Source organism: Myotis brandtii, unplaced genomic scaffold (assembly GCF_000412655.1).
Source record: "Myotis brandtii unplaced genomic scaffold, ASM41265v1 scaffold123, whole genome shotgun sequence".
NCBI lineage: Eukaryota > Metazoa > Chordata > Mammalia > Chiroptera > Vespertilionidae > Myotis > Myotis brandtii.
Window position 1 is genome coordinate 8,380,228 of NW_005354291.1, and position 16,159 is coordinate 8,396,386.

General features: G+C 39.1%; 1 protein-coding gene across 3 annotated transcripts in view; it reads right to left on the reverse strand.

Moving 5' to 3' along the window:
- Positions 1–2,538: 2,538 nt before the first annotated feature.
- The window catches only part of ARHGAP18 (Rho GTPase activating protein 18), a 171,603-nt gene continuing 157,982 nt past the window's right edge, over positions 2,539–16,159 (reverse strand). For all 3 annotated transcript variants that reach the window (XM_014533792.1, XM_005858977.2, XM_014533793.1), the window contains exons 13-15: positions 9,216–9,340; positions 4,524–4,585; positions 2,539–3,365 (exon numbers count right to left, since the gene is read on the reverse strand). In XM_014533792.1, the coding sequence (XP_014389278.1) occupies positions 3,274–3,365; positions 4,524–4,585; positions 9,216–9,340 (279 nt within the window). In that variant the 3' untranslated portion in view covers positions 2,539–3,273. The remainder of the gene's footprint in view (positions 3,366–4,523; positions 4,586–9,215; positions 9,341–16,159) is intronic.

The window sequence follows — 16,159 nt, forward strand, 5'->3', positions numbered from 1 at the left end:
CTCTGGTCCCATTGCCTTGCTCATCTTTTTTCTGTCTCCATTGCACTTACACCCTTTCAACATACACATAATTTTATCTACTTATTAATACATTTTATTTTACTTATTATTTGTCTCCCTCCACTAGACTATAAGTTCTATCAGAGTTATTTTGCTCACTGATGTACCTCAAGGGTAGGCCATGCCTGGCACATATATATTGGTAACCAATTAATATTTGCTGAATAAAAAACAAACACACACACGTTTAAACTAAAATAAAGACAGAGGCCATTATGACCTCTATCCTAGACATCCCTCTTTTTCCCTTCCTGGTGCACTGTCTTTCCTCGTTATGATTCTTCTGCTTGAAATAGACATTGCCAAAATGTCTAATTCTCGCCCAGAAAAACTTCTTCTCCTTCTCCACTCAGCAGGTTAAGGATAAAAGCAGACTAATAGACTAAACATAGAAATTCTGAAATGAATTATAATTTACAATTTTCAGAATTAAAATGAGAGATCAAAATAAGAGATCCATGGTGTTCTTACCTGACCAGCACCGAATCTGAACAGCTTACCTTTGAACTCAAGTTCACTTTCAAAGCTTCCCAGTTTAGCCACAAAGGAAACCCTGACCAACACTGCCACCTACTGATCAGTAGGTGAGAAATCAGGACAATGAGGTTAAAATTGCAACCCAGTTTAAGGAAAAGAAGGAAAAGACAATAATGAAAAATCCCAGTAAGTCAGAAAATAAACTGCTTTTCCCAAAGAGTGCAGGGCAACCAGTTTTCTATAAATACTATCTCTCTACCTTTCATCAGAAACTCCCTTAAAAGTTAGGATGTTTGAGGCTCAAAGCAAATATAGTTGTTATTCCCATCACAGACAAGCAAATAAAAACTAATCTACTCTCAGTAAAATTTACTAGAAAAAAATAATTACAAAAAAGCATTTGGGCCCTGGCCAAGTTAGCTCAGTGGACAGAGCATCGGCCTGAGGACTGAAGGGTCTTGGGTTCGATTCTGGTCAAGGGCAGGTACCTAGGTTGCAGGCTCGATTCCCAGCCCAGTTTGGAGTACATGCAGGAGGCAACCAATTGATGTGTCTCTCTTACATCAATGTTTCTCTATCTCTGTCTCTCCCTTTCCCTTCCACTCTCTTAAAAAAAAAGCGTTTGGGTTAATTCTAAGGCAATAACATATGAGGCTCTACACTATCAAGTTTCTCCTCTTTAGAAGTGTAGCTAGACATCTATATTAATCATTTAAATGCAGTATTGTTCAGTGTCAATGAACGTGGGTCATGGGTCATGAGTTCTAAGAAAAATTCAAAATAAAATGACATTTTCATATTTATTTACCAAGATCTGGCACTTTGTCATTATCAAAAGCCTATTGCCGCCCACCCTCATCTGCCGGGGGTTGTAAATATGGTAAAAATTAGTTGACATACAATTTAGGACACCATTTATCTAAATCATGATATTCACTCCTGCCTTTTTTGAAGTTGTATACCTAAACTGTTTTAAGCCCTTGGTTTTGCTTTTATGTTGTTAAGTGCTTTCATAAAATTAAACCATTAAAACTGCTTGCCAACTGGGAAATTAATATAGATCATCAAAATCAGAACCAGAATACAGTGTATTTTGAAAAATTTTAAAGAACAGAAATTTGCTCAGAAAAAAAGCGAAAGAAGGAAACAGTTTCTATCTCCCTCAGGTCTTCCCATTTGGAAAATTCCACAGGAGCAATAGGGGCAATAAGAGGGTAGAAATGGCTTTTAACAAAAACAAAATTAGCCCATTAGTACACTCATGAACACGTAGGATTAAAAGTAATAATTCCAAGAGAAGATAATTTAGAAAAATGCATTTAATTATAAAAAAAATTTAAATAAAAAAGCAATGGCACAAATCACCAAAAAGTTAAATGATCATATATCCACAGGCTGTTCTTGTAATTATATGCTAAAAATTTATGACCGTTCTCATTAACAGCATTTTCCCTCCTAATTAGAGTGACATCGAGAGCTTCTGAGAATGTGTCATTTTTCCTAAAATACTACTAAAAGTATCATAAACACGGTTTGTGCAGCACTCATAGACATCACCTTTTATTTACTACACTCTACACTCATAAAATATTGAACATTTTTCTCTCACTTTATTCTTATTTACAGTACAGAGAGGCTCATCTCTTGTCGCACTATGGTTTGTGCAGTAAAATCCCTGGGAATAGTACTTGTCGCAGCATTTTAATAAATTTACTCTGATTATTTAAAATAAGTACACAAACAAAAGCTTGTTCATAGGACTGTGTCATACCCAGAGGAATAACTCTTCCCGCAGACTTACTTATGAGTTAAAAAAAAAAAAAATTCCCTCTTTGGGTAGAATACACTCTCAACCATTCCTGGATTAGACTCTCATGCATATTTATGTCCCTAGTATGACAATAGGTAAAGCTAGCTAGGACTTTTTAAATTTCTTTTAGAAGAGGGTGGCATACATGAAGTGATTTGGCTTTCACTCGCTTATTATCCATAATCCAGTTATTCCACGTGGACATATTTTATTTATTCTTAGTATGCAAGTCTTTAATGGTTCAGGGGTAATTGGCAGTTTCTGACAGTTCTATTTTCTTGGTAGTGGATACAGCTCTGTGCACATATGTCAGATGAACTGAAAAAAATGCAAATCACTTCATATGATACAGCAGGGAGAAGGAGAATGTTATCTTTTGAACAAATGATTCAAAGAGATGAATATTCAACATGTGATAGTCACAGGAATACTGTTGAATCTGGGCTGTTTTAAGGTGTCCTAATTTCACAACTTGCCATACCTGGCATTTGCTATCCTTTCCGTTAAAAAGCAGACTTAATCGGGGTCAGGCAGATGTGAGGAGGAGAGAAAAGTAAGAAAGCATATATTACTGTATACATGATTTTAGGAGAAAAAAAAGTGAGTGGGAAGAGGGTTTATTTCATATAAAAAAAACAACAACTATGTCACATCTGGGCACATTTCACAGAGTTTATGAAAACAGCCTACAAGTTCATTAAGCCTCTTTCCTCTCACTCCAGTGATATTTATTTTCTAGTAATAGTCAACATAATAATTAACATAATTCTGGCAGCAGCACAAATCTATAACTTCTTGAGGCTTGGGAGTGTCACTATCCAATGGTTGGGTGCATCAGAATAGCAAGAGTCCTGCAGTTCCTTTATTTACACTCTTGACCCAGCAAGTGTCACTGAGGAAGTCCGGGGGTTGTCTCAGCAGGTCTTCTACGATGGCTTGGACTTTATAACCCATTCAGCATTCGGGTTGAGCTGATATAAGTCCTTCATGTAAGTGTCATCATCGAGGCAGCGTTCCCCTATTAACGACATGTTGCATTTGTTTAATACAGTGGGGTGACTGGGATGCAATTTTAAACTTAAGCCTGTGTCTTAGACTTTAAATATTTTTCATCGTTTGATATCTCCCATAAAATTATACTAGTAAAACTGACCAAAAAACATTGGAGAAGCCAATTTTGTGGTCTTTCTATAAATGCACACGTTTCAAATTAATTTAGGAAGTTGAAAATACTTTGCATGATAGGCTTTTAAATGGTTCCCTAAAAGTGTATTCACCTTTACTAAGGGTGACAACAGTTTTGAATCCACCTAAGAAAGAAATCACACTTAATTCCCCAAAATCTAAGAGTAAAATACAAAATAAAATATTTAAATATTCCTTATGAATCAAGGTAACAATTCCAGGTTTCTACTGGAGTTGTGGCTTATTTAAATTTTAAAAATGAGCCTTCATGTCTCTGCATTCAACTTTTAACATTTACTAACATTTTTAAGTCCTAAAAAAAGAATTCTACAAAACTTACCTTAAAATATTTTCAATTACTATTTTGAAATAAATACCATTTCATTTATTTGTTAACAATTTTACCCTTACCATTATAAGGGTCAAAAAAATGGGGGAAACATTTATTTTAAATTTTAATAAAGACATGAGTACAAAAAGTAGGCAAATAAAATATAGGACATGGTCAAAATTAATCCATTTATCCTATTTCTGTTTCCTAAATTACTAACATATGTGTGTGTACTGTTTAGTAGGCAATCAGCAATGGCAAAAATAACTTCTGCTTTCACTAAAAATATCTAGTACTGTACTATAATAAATGTGTTATCTTGGTCTTAAATAAGCTCAACTACTTCCTTATTAAGATGTGACATAAGCATATAAAACAGAAAAAAAGTTTTGAAAAACTTTATTAACCATTCTAGAAATTATATCTATTTTAGGAAACTTGCCTTTGCCAAGATTCAACATGGATGGGAATTTGTACAGAAGGAGCTCAAAGTCGGAAGAGAAAGGCCAGACCCCTAAACAAATCCATAATACTCATCAACAATGTACACTGTGCTATATTTTACTTCTACTACCTTCCTTTCCCCACAAAGATATAAATAATAATCATTGGCAATGTCAAGTCGGCATATGAAATACAAAGAAAAAAAAATGTGCTTACCAATATTCCCTCCAACTTCATACAAAAAAACTTCCCCTTTCTTGAGTGTCTGGGCAATCCCACTATATGGGGCAAAACAAACGGATTAGTTATATCATCAGACAGCTTGCGAGTAAATCACTTTAATGTGCTCGGGGAATTCTAGCTTGTATGGAAAATTCATAACTTAGACACACTGTAATTATCTCCACATTTGTATTTTCCCATCTGTTAAATGTGCCTAATATGTAATAAAAATGTCACACCTGCAAATTAAAATAAACAAATGGCAGAGGAAAGGCAGGGGAGGGTGGATGCATGGGAAGAGATCAATCAAAAACTTATATGCATAACCCAGGATTACTGACAATAGGGTGGTGAAGGCCTGGGGAGGGGCGGGGAGTTGGCTAGAAGAAGTCATTGGGGGGGAGGGGGAAGGGGACAAATGTAATACTTTCAACAATAAAAGATGAAAAATAAATAAAAATGAACAAATGGAATCATACATCTAAAAGCAAGAATAAGTGAATATTTAAATTTGTAAAATTAAAAAGAAGGTACCATAACATTTTAGTTGCCAATAAAATAATATGATCGTCTACTTAGCATAGGGACCATAAAGGTCGTCCTAAAACTAGGAAAAGAAATATTTGCACCTTAGTTTTCCCAGTACATTTATTCCATAGTATTTATCAGGGGTTTGCTGTGCTGACAGGTCTAATGCTATGTAAAATAAATGTAAAAAATTGGACATGGCTCATAATCCTCCCCATTTTGGTCATCAAAATATGGGAGGTATATACACTCCAAGTAGAAGTGAATACTTTACCATAGGGTGCATTTACAGGGTTAAACTCTTCAAAGAATAAGCTATTCCAGACATTAGGTTCAAACAATAAAAACTGGTAAAATTTGGTGTTTTTCGAAACTCTGTATACTATTTACCTGCAAAACCTGCTAAAAATTCTGCCCCAGAGCTCTGAAAACTCTGGTTTAGTATGTCTAGATCAGTGATGGCGAACCTATGACATGTGTGTCAGAGGTGACACGTGAACTCATTTTTTTGGTTGATTTTTCTTTGTTAAATGGCATTTAAATATATAAAGTAAATATCAAAAATATAAGTCTTTGTTTTACTATGGTTGCAAATATTAAAAAATTTCTATATGTGACAGGGCAACAGAGTTAAGTTAGGGTTTTTCAAAATGCTGACACGCCGAGCTCAAAAGGTTCGCCATCACTTGTCTAGATGAAGCCCAAGAATCTTTTTAAATGCTCTGTAGTGGGTGCTGATGCATAGAAAAGTTTGTGAACCACTGATATAAGGCCCTGAAGACACATTCCCTGGAACTGAGAAGAGAAAACCAAGTCTGACTTTTATCCAAACTGTTATGAAAAATATGGTACGGCAGAAGCTTTCCTAACCAACCATGTAATGACTTAGCTGGTTATCCAACTCTGTCTACTCCACTCCGCTCAGGGACATATAATGTCCTCACGCGTAAGACCCACCTACTGACTTGTATCCTAACTAGAAGATTTTGTTTCCGAACTGGTCGAACTGGTGTATGCTTATTTTTAAAATTAAATAATTTAATAATTATATTTTTATTTATACTGTAGTATATTTCCTGGTAAACCATGAGTATACCAAGAGTCATTATTCCTATGAAAACAAAATTGAATGTTTTGGGAGACTAGATTTAAAAAAATCTCATCCAATATTGCTCTCAGATTGCTTCCCCATTATCTGTGTTCTTGTTCCAATTGAGAGAAACATAAACTAGATTTCCGGGTACACATAAACGTAATACTAATCAACAAGTCCATACACAAAGAAAAGGAAACAGCCTTTATCAAAGACTGGTGAGTGAATGTGATTTATTGTGCATCTATTTTATGTCATTCATGTGCTTTTGGCTTTGGTAGAAAAAGTAGGGGAGGACAAGGATGGACGAAAGTAGGGTTTTCAACTGCCCCCACACAAGTGGAATGCAAATGGGAGAAGGAGGGATTGTTTTTCTTAATTTTGTTTGAGTTGTTCATCGCTAGTGTATAGATATAATTGTATCTTGCAACTCATTTATTAGCTCTAATACTTTTATATATATTCCTTACGATATATATTATATATATATATATATAAACATTTATTGAGCATTTCAATTATTAGATGGCCCAGGCAGACAGTGCTGTGTGCTTCATGGTCATTTTCCTAGCTAATCATCATAAGACTATAATGTAAGTCCTATCATAGTTCACTTTTATAAATGAGGAACCTGAAATTTAAAGACATTCTAAAAACTAGCCTAAGATGAAAGAGGAAAAGCTGGCATTTTAATCTAAATCATCGGCCTCCAGCACCCCCGAGCATAAGGAAAGGGGCTGAAGACTTGGGGTGGGGGCGGGGGAAGGAGGCAAACGGGCAGAGTTCACTGGACTTGCCTCTGGGTGGAGCAGGATGGGGAAAGGGAGGAACTAGAAGGAGTCTGCCCAGTGGGTAGCAAATGCTTATTTAGTAAAAGCACCACCAGCAGAAAATCCAAATATACAGAGGGCAACTGTCACAAAGCTGGTGCTTTCTATAATGCCCTAAATATAGAAAGGCACAGTTGAATGCATTATACAACGTCATCGCCACATCTTGTATTATCTGCACGTAGAGGGACAAACGTGCCGACTACATTGAGCACTAGTGTCCTGAAAGCAAGCGCTCTGTAAATTAGCCAGATCCCGCCTGGAAGGGCGGCCTCCATCTGGAGTCTGGCCACACCTCCAGGTACACCCTCTGGGACGGGAAGAATTCTTCCCACAGTCTGGTGGGGACACTGGCAGCAGTTGGCATCTAAGCCATGGCAGGGGGTAGAGAGGAAGCGGATTGACTGCATTTTAGGTCAGAGACCCTTTGGGGAGCAAAGACATTTGAAAAATTCCAACTGCTCCCAGGACTTAATCCTGAGAAATTCTAACAGCCCCTGAACTTAATCTCCCCAAATTCCATCTGCTCCCAGACTCTGCACCAATGAGCCCCAGATCAGAGATGGTCTCTAGACCCTAGACCAGCGGTTCTCAACCTGTGGGTCGCGACGCTCCTGAACTTAATCCCCCCAAATTCCATCTGCTCCCAGACTCTGCACCAATGTGCCCCAGATCAGAGATGGTCTCTAGACCCTCTAGGCAAGCGGTTCTCAACCTGTGGGTCGCAACCCCTTTGGGGGTCGAACGACCCTTTCACAGGGGTCGCCTAAGGCCATCGGAAAACACATATATAATTACATTTCGTTTTTGTGATTAATCACTATGCTTTAATTATGTTCAATTTGTAACAATGAAAATACATCCTGCATATCAGATATTTACATTATGATTCATAACAGTAGCAAAATTACAGTTATGAAATAGCAACGAAAATAATTTTATGGTTGGGGGTCACCACAACATGAGGAACTGTATTAAAGGGTCACAGCATTAGGAAGGTTGAGAACCACTGCCCTAGCCCCTCTGGACAGTGGTTCAGGACTGTCTTTGGAGACAGAAACCACAGACTGAGAATTCAGCTCCACTGCCTACAAAATGCGTGGCCTTGGAAAGTCTCTCTCATCAGGAAAACAGAAGTAATGCGAGAACTTACTTTGGAGAGCTGCTGAGAGGGAAGTTCACGCTGGCTTACTGAAAGCCCAGATATTACCAATAAGCCTCTCTTTTATTTCATCACCATCTGCTCGCTATGCAGGCTCATCTCTTTTCCCACTTTATAAAGCCTGAGGGGAGATACTTTAAAATATATTTTTATACCCCTTCCAACATCAAACAGAGGGCCTTCCACGGAGCAGAGACATGGTACGGGCTGGTGGTAACTGTGTGACAATCGGAGAGCATTTGAAGAAAGCCCCATGGAGGCCCTGAATGTTAACTCGAGGAGATCGAAGTCTATGGGAGGCTAAGACAACTTTCCTGGGCTGAGATGGCAAGGCCCCAGTTTCCCTGGCTTCTTAAAAACGTAGATCAGTTCATTTTCAATGAGTGGACATGGGGAGGGGGAGGGCATTACAAATATAACCTTAGCTAAAAATAAGAATTCAAAGGCTAAAAACCGAAAACCCAGTACACTTGTTTGAACGTTGAAATTTCAAGAGAAGATAAGTGTAAGCTCTGATATCATCGGAGAGATGCCAATGGCTTTCAAAGGACTCCTGCCCCACCCGCCCCAGAACAGAGGGGCAGGCTGGGCAACTCAGTGAGGGCAGGAGCTCAAGGGGCTGGTTGTCCTCCCTGAATTCTTTACCTTCTGCTTTTAAATGTAAGCATTTTTATGCATCATATTTTATAGAATAAGATGTGTCTTTTGTTTGTTTTGATCCTACTGTATCCCAATTAGTGATCATCCTAACACACAGTAATTAACCTCCAATCACCACAGCCTGGAAGGACTACCACGTGGTCTCATGAGCCAAGCCCGGGCAGGCCGTTGAAGGGATGCTCGGACATCCCGCTTGAAACAGGCTCAATGCAAACACAAACTACATCAGGTGAACTCGACTCATTCCGACAGTCCAACTGTTAAGTCTGCTCCTCTTCTCTATTGAAAAGACAATTCTATGCACTTCACACCACCCATAGTTTTTTTTTAAAAAAAGGAGGGGCAAGGGAGGGAGGGAACACGTGAGCAAGTGAGTTATACCATGAAATAATTAAAACAAAACAGGCCTCTACCTTTCTTGGCTGAGAAACCTGGCAAGCACGTCACTGGCTTTCAGTTCTTCCGTTAGCTGTATCGCCATGGAAACTTTGGAAAGATGAGGAGCTTGCACTCGAATCACTCCCTGAGGAACGTCAGCCTGCAAGGCAATAATGACACTGGAACAAAGCTGGCGGCAGCTGGAACCTGGGACTCTGTGCGATGCATTACATGGTAAGTGTGCTTAACTACTCTGCATTTCACTTCACTACATAAAAACCTTAACTACTGTATAATGTAATTTGCTAAATTACATCAAACCTCAAATATCCTCTTAATGGTGATAGGGGAACTTTATAATGCCTGTGCAGTAATGCTTAATTATTTTTAAAGATGTAAAGAATGACAGCAATAACCATTACTGCCATATTAAGTGCCGACTTCGGAGGGTTATCTAGGGGAGGGTGCTTCTTCATGCAGCAATTGATGACATCGCATCAGAACAGGTATTTTGTGCACTCTTTCAATGTGTGCATTTTTTAAATCTTCCGGCACATTCGCAACATTTGACAAAAAATTCCTGTCCCTGCGAATATTAAAGTAAAATTAAAGAGAAACACACTCCTCTAACACATTGGCATTGTGTTTGATCCTCACTTAACTAATGAGCTCACAGGGTGACCACACACTTTGAATTTATGATATGTATTTGGAGGGATAGCAGGGAAATATTTTGAGGATTGTAATATCAAAATATCAGCTATGGCATTTGAAATATTAGGCTTAATTAATCCCTAATCATTCTGCTAAAATAAATAATGTATTACTTATAACCATATGTCTTAATGAAAAAACAATCTGCACAAATGTTTAAAAATAAGGCTTTAGACATTACAAATACCCTCAAATTTATTAAGCATCTACTAAGTACAAGGCATTGTGCTAAGTCTACTTGTCTAGCAGATAAATAATACACAAGTCCTTTATTGCACAATATTATTTTGGGGCTCACAATAGTTCTTTTCATGTACATGGGCTTGAATTGCTTTATTTTCCCCAAACATACAGCATGGATACAACACAGGAGGAATCAATGTGATTTCTAAGTTCATCAAAAATAATATGGCTTTGGAATTAGGCTGCATAAAAATGTAGGCGTCTCCAAGAGATTTAAAACTGCTCCTCAGTAACACCTGGGATGTAGTGTGGGAGTCAGGAAAGAAGCTACACTGCAAAAGACTGCACAAGGGAGCACGGGTTGTGTAAGACCTCCTCGCAGGGCTGCAAACACCTGTTACACCTGCAGAGAGACCCTGTCACGGTCACCTGACCACTCAGTGAAGGGCCACAGGTGTATCAGGTCCAACCCAGACAGAGACAAAGCGTTAGGGGCCGCCCACTCACTCCCCTGCCAGGTGAGGGACTGCCTTGCTAGCGTCCCTGTCTAACTTCTCTGCCTGGGGGTTTTATGCTCAACCTGATCCCTAAAAGACATCCCAACCCTAACCTGTGCCCAGATCCCTCACCTCCTGCGACCTCTGCCCCTCTGCACCAGGACCCCTGCCTTGGTTTGCTGCCTTCCAATTTTGGAGGCATGGAGTATGGCCTGATAGCTGGTCTAGTGTCTGACCTCCACCTTGCTTCTAGGATACAGGTCTGACTTCCCCTTTTCTTCAAGTCTGTGACAGATTTTATTTCCATTTGTAACATTTTGGAAAGTGAGCCACTTCGCACAATGAACTGGGCATTTCACATGGGAGTGTGGTTACCTTTTCCTTTCAAAGCAGTTATTACATCAATGCTGTATCTTATAACTCAGGGATTACGCTACATCTTCTTCTCCCTGGGGTTTCATCTCTACTTCTATCCTGTTGCGGCCGTGCTGCCTGCCGGCCTGGCCTCCACTGCGTGTTTCCTCAGAGGACATGGGAAACAGTGAGCTGGCCCCGGGACTCGAATGCCGGTGTGAACACCATAACAGCAACAGCTGAAGCACGGAGTCCATGTTCCCAAAACCCAACCTACCTCATCTACTCAGTTAGGGACACGAATATTGGTATTTTGGAAACTGTTAGTTTATTATTATTGAATTACAGAAGGCCTGGAATAGCAAGCTAGGGTTTGCAGACTGTGATCTACTCTATACCTGATTTAAAAGCCAGGGCGTTCTGCTTAAGTCATAGTGCCCAATATTCTTGGATATAGGTTTTCTTGGTGAAAGTAATAGTGACAAAAATTGTTCCAATAATTATATCTTATATGCTGACATTTAAAGTGAAGTAAGGTGCCCGGCCAGTGGGGCTCATTGGTTGAGTATCAACCTGTGAACCAGGAGGTCACAGTTCAACTTCTGGTCAGGACACATGCCCAGGTTGCGGGCTCGATCCCCAGTAGGGGGCATGCAGGAGGCAGCCGATCAATGATTCTCTTTCATCATTGATGTTTCTATCTCTCTCTCACTCTTCCTTCCTCTCAGAAAAAAGAAAAAGAAAATAAAGTGAAGTATGGTGATATGATTAAGCTTTCATATCTAGAAGGTTTACAGTAAGTGAGTTACAAAAGCAAAATAACCCAGAAAAATAATATATTGTCATAGAGAGTTTAGGGATACGGCAACCTTACTCTGCTCCTTGCTTTTCCCCCCATTAGTCCTTGTGGCACATTCTACGGTTTGAATGCAAAAGGCCAGTCAAAATTCACTATAAACACCACGCTTTCCAATTTTTATGTATGTTCTATTTCACCTCTGAAATATCCCACTATCAATTTTTAAGACCCAGCTCAAATACCTCAAACTCCATGGAACTTTCCATAGTCCACAGGGTCAAAGGGAATTCCTCCTTCCACTGAATCTCTTTTATTATGGAAACCCTAATACATGACACCAGCATCCCAGTCACATGCCACATGTCTGAGTCACATCTGTAGCCACCTATCAATGTTGATTGATTAAACAAATCATTCAAAAATATTTCTCACTAAAATTGGTATGCTAATAGTAGTAAACTGTCTCTAGAATAAAATAAAGTATAACAATGTGTACTTCCTTATTAGCAAAAAAATCGTTTTAGGAACATTGTTTAAAAGACACCAGTTCAGTTGCCTCTATCGACCACATGATATTCCCTCCCCTCCTGAGAACACACAGGAGGGGGAGAAGAGTGGGAACCGGAATTAAAGACGCTGCAGGGATAATTCAGTCATTTCCTCCTGCAGGGAGTCACCAGCAGTTGCCTGCATCTGCTTAAGGATGCAGCCCCTTTTTCTCCAAGAAGCTCATGGACAACTGAAGGCCCCATAATATGACCGCAGCCTACAGGTTCTCCATGAGTTCAGGGACCATCCTTTGGAGAGTATGGCCATCCTTCCCCATAAAACACAGCCCAGGGGTCCGGGTGGACTCAGTTCCATAGCTGACACAGGAACCCAGAGCCTCTCTGATAATTAGAGTTTGGAGGGAAGAGGCCCAGGTACCAGGTCCTGGGAGCACTCAAGAGTTCTCACGCATATGTAACTGCCATGTTATGGCTTTGGAAGTGGCATTGGTACAGGTTCCTTGTAGCTGTGGAATTAAACATTTCTCACACCCTTCCCCTCAGTGAGCAGGAGGTGTTGCCTGGCCAGCTCTGGATGAGTTTAACCCTTCCCAAATGACTAACTACAATTTGGATTCATTTCACATGGAAATGGAATATCATTGCCCTTGAAAATCTTTTTCCCAGGCCAATGGCACACAGCACCTTCCCAGGCTGACTGGCCACATTCCCTGACAACTAGGAACCTGTGTTCTACTAGGGAGGTGTGTGTCCGAGTGGGCATAGGAACAACTCTGAGTGTTCATTTCTGTGGTAGCATATCCCAACCAAATTCTCACAACAATATAAAGACTGAGAGTGACTCAGTTTGGACTCTACCGTGCCCTTTACAGTTGGAGAAGAAATGAGTTTAACTGATAGATGTAACCGTTAAAGATGAAGCGATTAAAAATTGTTTCTGCAAAGTTTTTCCTGGATATCTTGACAAGAGTGGCCAAATGATAGTTACTAAAGATGATAAACAATAGGCGATGCCAAAGCTCTCATTTAAATGGTGTATGACAATTACCATTAAGCTCCAGAATCATGCTGTACCAAACACTAAAGCTATTAGTATACTAATTACACTGAGCTGCCAAACTTTGAACATACACACATGCCTGATCATTAAGCCAAACAGTCTGTTCTTAACTTGAGCCATAATAATAACTGGATCTGTGAATAATATTATCGTTGTAACCTTCCTTGTGTGTGTGTGTGTGTGTGTGCGCGTGCTTGTGAGCTGAATTATATATGTACAGCAAGACTAGAAAAGAGCAATATTTGACTAATACCCCATTAAAATTGAGTCACAAAGGATTTTACAACTTACAAAACATTAGTTAATTTCTTATGCATGCAAAGACTATTATAATAGAGAAAATGATCTCCTAGGGTTGTTACATGTTTTACATTTTGAACTCAAGCATATTTCTAAAAATGTGATTTTATTTATTATTCTTTGGACAAATAAACAAAGATTTTGGTGTGTTTTTTTTCATAAGGTGTAGATAAACACTACATTGTTCATATTTTTGCACTCTAGAGATTAGAAATATAATGTCAGAGCTTTAGAAAAGGCATTCAATCATTTTTTTTAATTAACAGCTAATTTAAATTAAAAGCTGACATTTTTCATGCTACAGAGAAACCTTTTATTTTCAAAAGGGCAAATCAGGAATACAGCTATCTCAAAAAAACAGCCAGACAGCATAACACATATTTTAGAAAATTAAACAAGGACATTTTAGCAAGGTATCTTAAACTAAAATGGCATATTCATCATGTTAGTCTGATTGGAGGTAAAAATATAGAAGGCATTCTCTACTACCTTGAACTGTCTCTGTTCTGATTATAATTGGGCCTTGGTTATCCAAATGCTGAAACTTTTACCCAACTCACAGATTCGGAGAATTTTAAAGAAGGGTCTGAAAGAGCATTCAGAGTTAATAAGCATTTAATTTACAAAGAAATAAGCTCTGATAGTTTTCTCTTTTAATATGGTATTTTTATGCACTATAAAAAAAATCAAAGGCTATCTTTAAAAGAAACATGATTTTGTGCCTGGTATTGTAACCTGATTTTCCACATGGGTCCCCAAGTAGATCCAAACACTGTTTCCAGACCTAAAGCAGATGCTTGAAACAAGACCAGCCACAATGCCTGGGGCAGAGCTGTCAGTGAAACCAGAGATGGACTTCTAAATGGAGATGTGACTGAAGACACACAACCCATCACAAAGGACCCGGAGCCCGCACTGCACTGACCCCTCCAGGATTCTTCTGCATTTCTTTCCCATGTCCAAAGCCCTAGACCTTCAAATGTTACAACATTGTTCTGGAGCTATTGGCAAGTCATGCTAGCTCTCTGAAACTTGAGTTCCTCAACTATCACTGAAGAGTATGACACTAGATCATCCTGAGTTAACACTGAGATAACCATAGGAGAGAGGACTTTTGTTCCCTCTACCAGTGAGGACAGATGTGCTGAGCAGTTTGGCTTAGTTCACAGACTCTCACAGAGCCCCACTGTGTGCCCATATGCTCTCCTATACGTACAGCTTCCCTTTCCTTTGAGAGGTGAGCTTGACTGACAGAAAAAAAAAAAGCCTCCATGGACTGGAGGCTTGCAGGATCCAGTAATTCATGACTAGATGCTCTCCAGAGCTGCTCTGGATCCTTATCAGGCAAAGATGCAATCTAAGGCAATTATGGGGGAAAGGATGGGATATCTCTATTTTCCTTAAGAATACTAAAAGGAGAAAAAAGGTGTGAGAGACAAGATGGAATAAGATCAGAAAAATGAGTCTGATTCTTGGTGATGGGTTTATGGGGGTTCGTAGACTATTCTATTTTTGTGCATGTTAGGAAAATCTCGTAATAGTATATATAGAACTGTCCCGTACAAGATGCTGCTAGCCATACTTGTGTTTAAATCCTGTTAATCTGGCCTTACCCTCTCATTTTATAGAAGAAACTGAGGCCCAGAGATGTAAAATGACTTGTCACTACTGTCTCACGAATAGCAGAGCTGGGGCTATGTCTTCAAGCACATGCTTCGGATGTGTGATGGTGCATATATGCATGTGTGCGTGGTGTGTTTGTGTGTGGGAGGGTGTGATCTCAATCCCAACTATATAATTGAAGGCTATCATTACATGGTTATTTGTAATGGTCTGCCTTTTTGTTATTTTTCACAAAGTGTTTCCTCCTGAAGTAATTAAGAGATGAGTCTCATTAGTATTTAAGAAATTAAAAAATTTGCATTTGTACCAAACAATTAATATGCTGTAGTCATTAAAAATATGTCTTATTAAGTAGATTGAGGGTGTCTCTTACAACCTGGTTTATACTATTCATTTACCTAGTCAAGCATGTCTTAATAACATAAATGCTTGACTATATATAGTTAGCATTAACAGCATACAGAATGCTTTTAAAAATATGACCTTGAAGAATTTTCATGATCTACAACCTCCTGTCTTACATTCTTCAGTCACTGGCAATCTGGCTTCTCCCGTCAACACGTAATGACAATGCTTTGGAGAAAGTCACAACTGGCCTTTCAAATGCAAGCTCTGGTGGACCTCTATCCAATCAATGTTCACGGTACTCGGCTTCCCTGCAGAATTTGGTGCCACTAACCAAGCTCTTTCCCTGACTTCCCTCCATCTCCGAGCTTCTAAGACACTACAATCTTCAACTTTCTCTTACATCCTACCATCTGTGGGCCTCTTTTACCAGCTCCTCTTCCATGGCCAACCACTTAAATACAGGCACACATCAAATAGTAGCTTAACAAACAAATAAAATATCCCGGGCAGTTTCATGCCCTATAGTTTTGTGCTGCATATTCAATTGATTTGGGGAAAGAGTCAAGAAACATAAACTAACAAGACAGTGTGG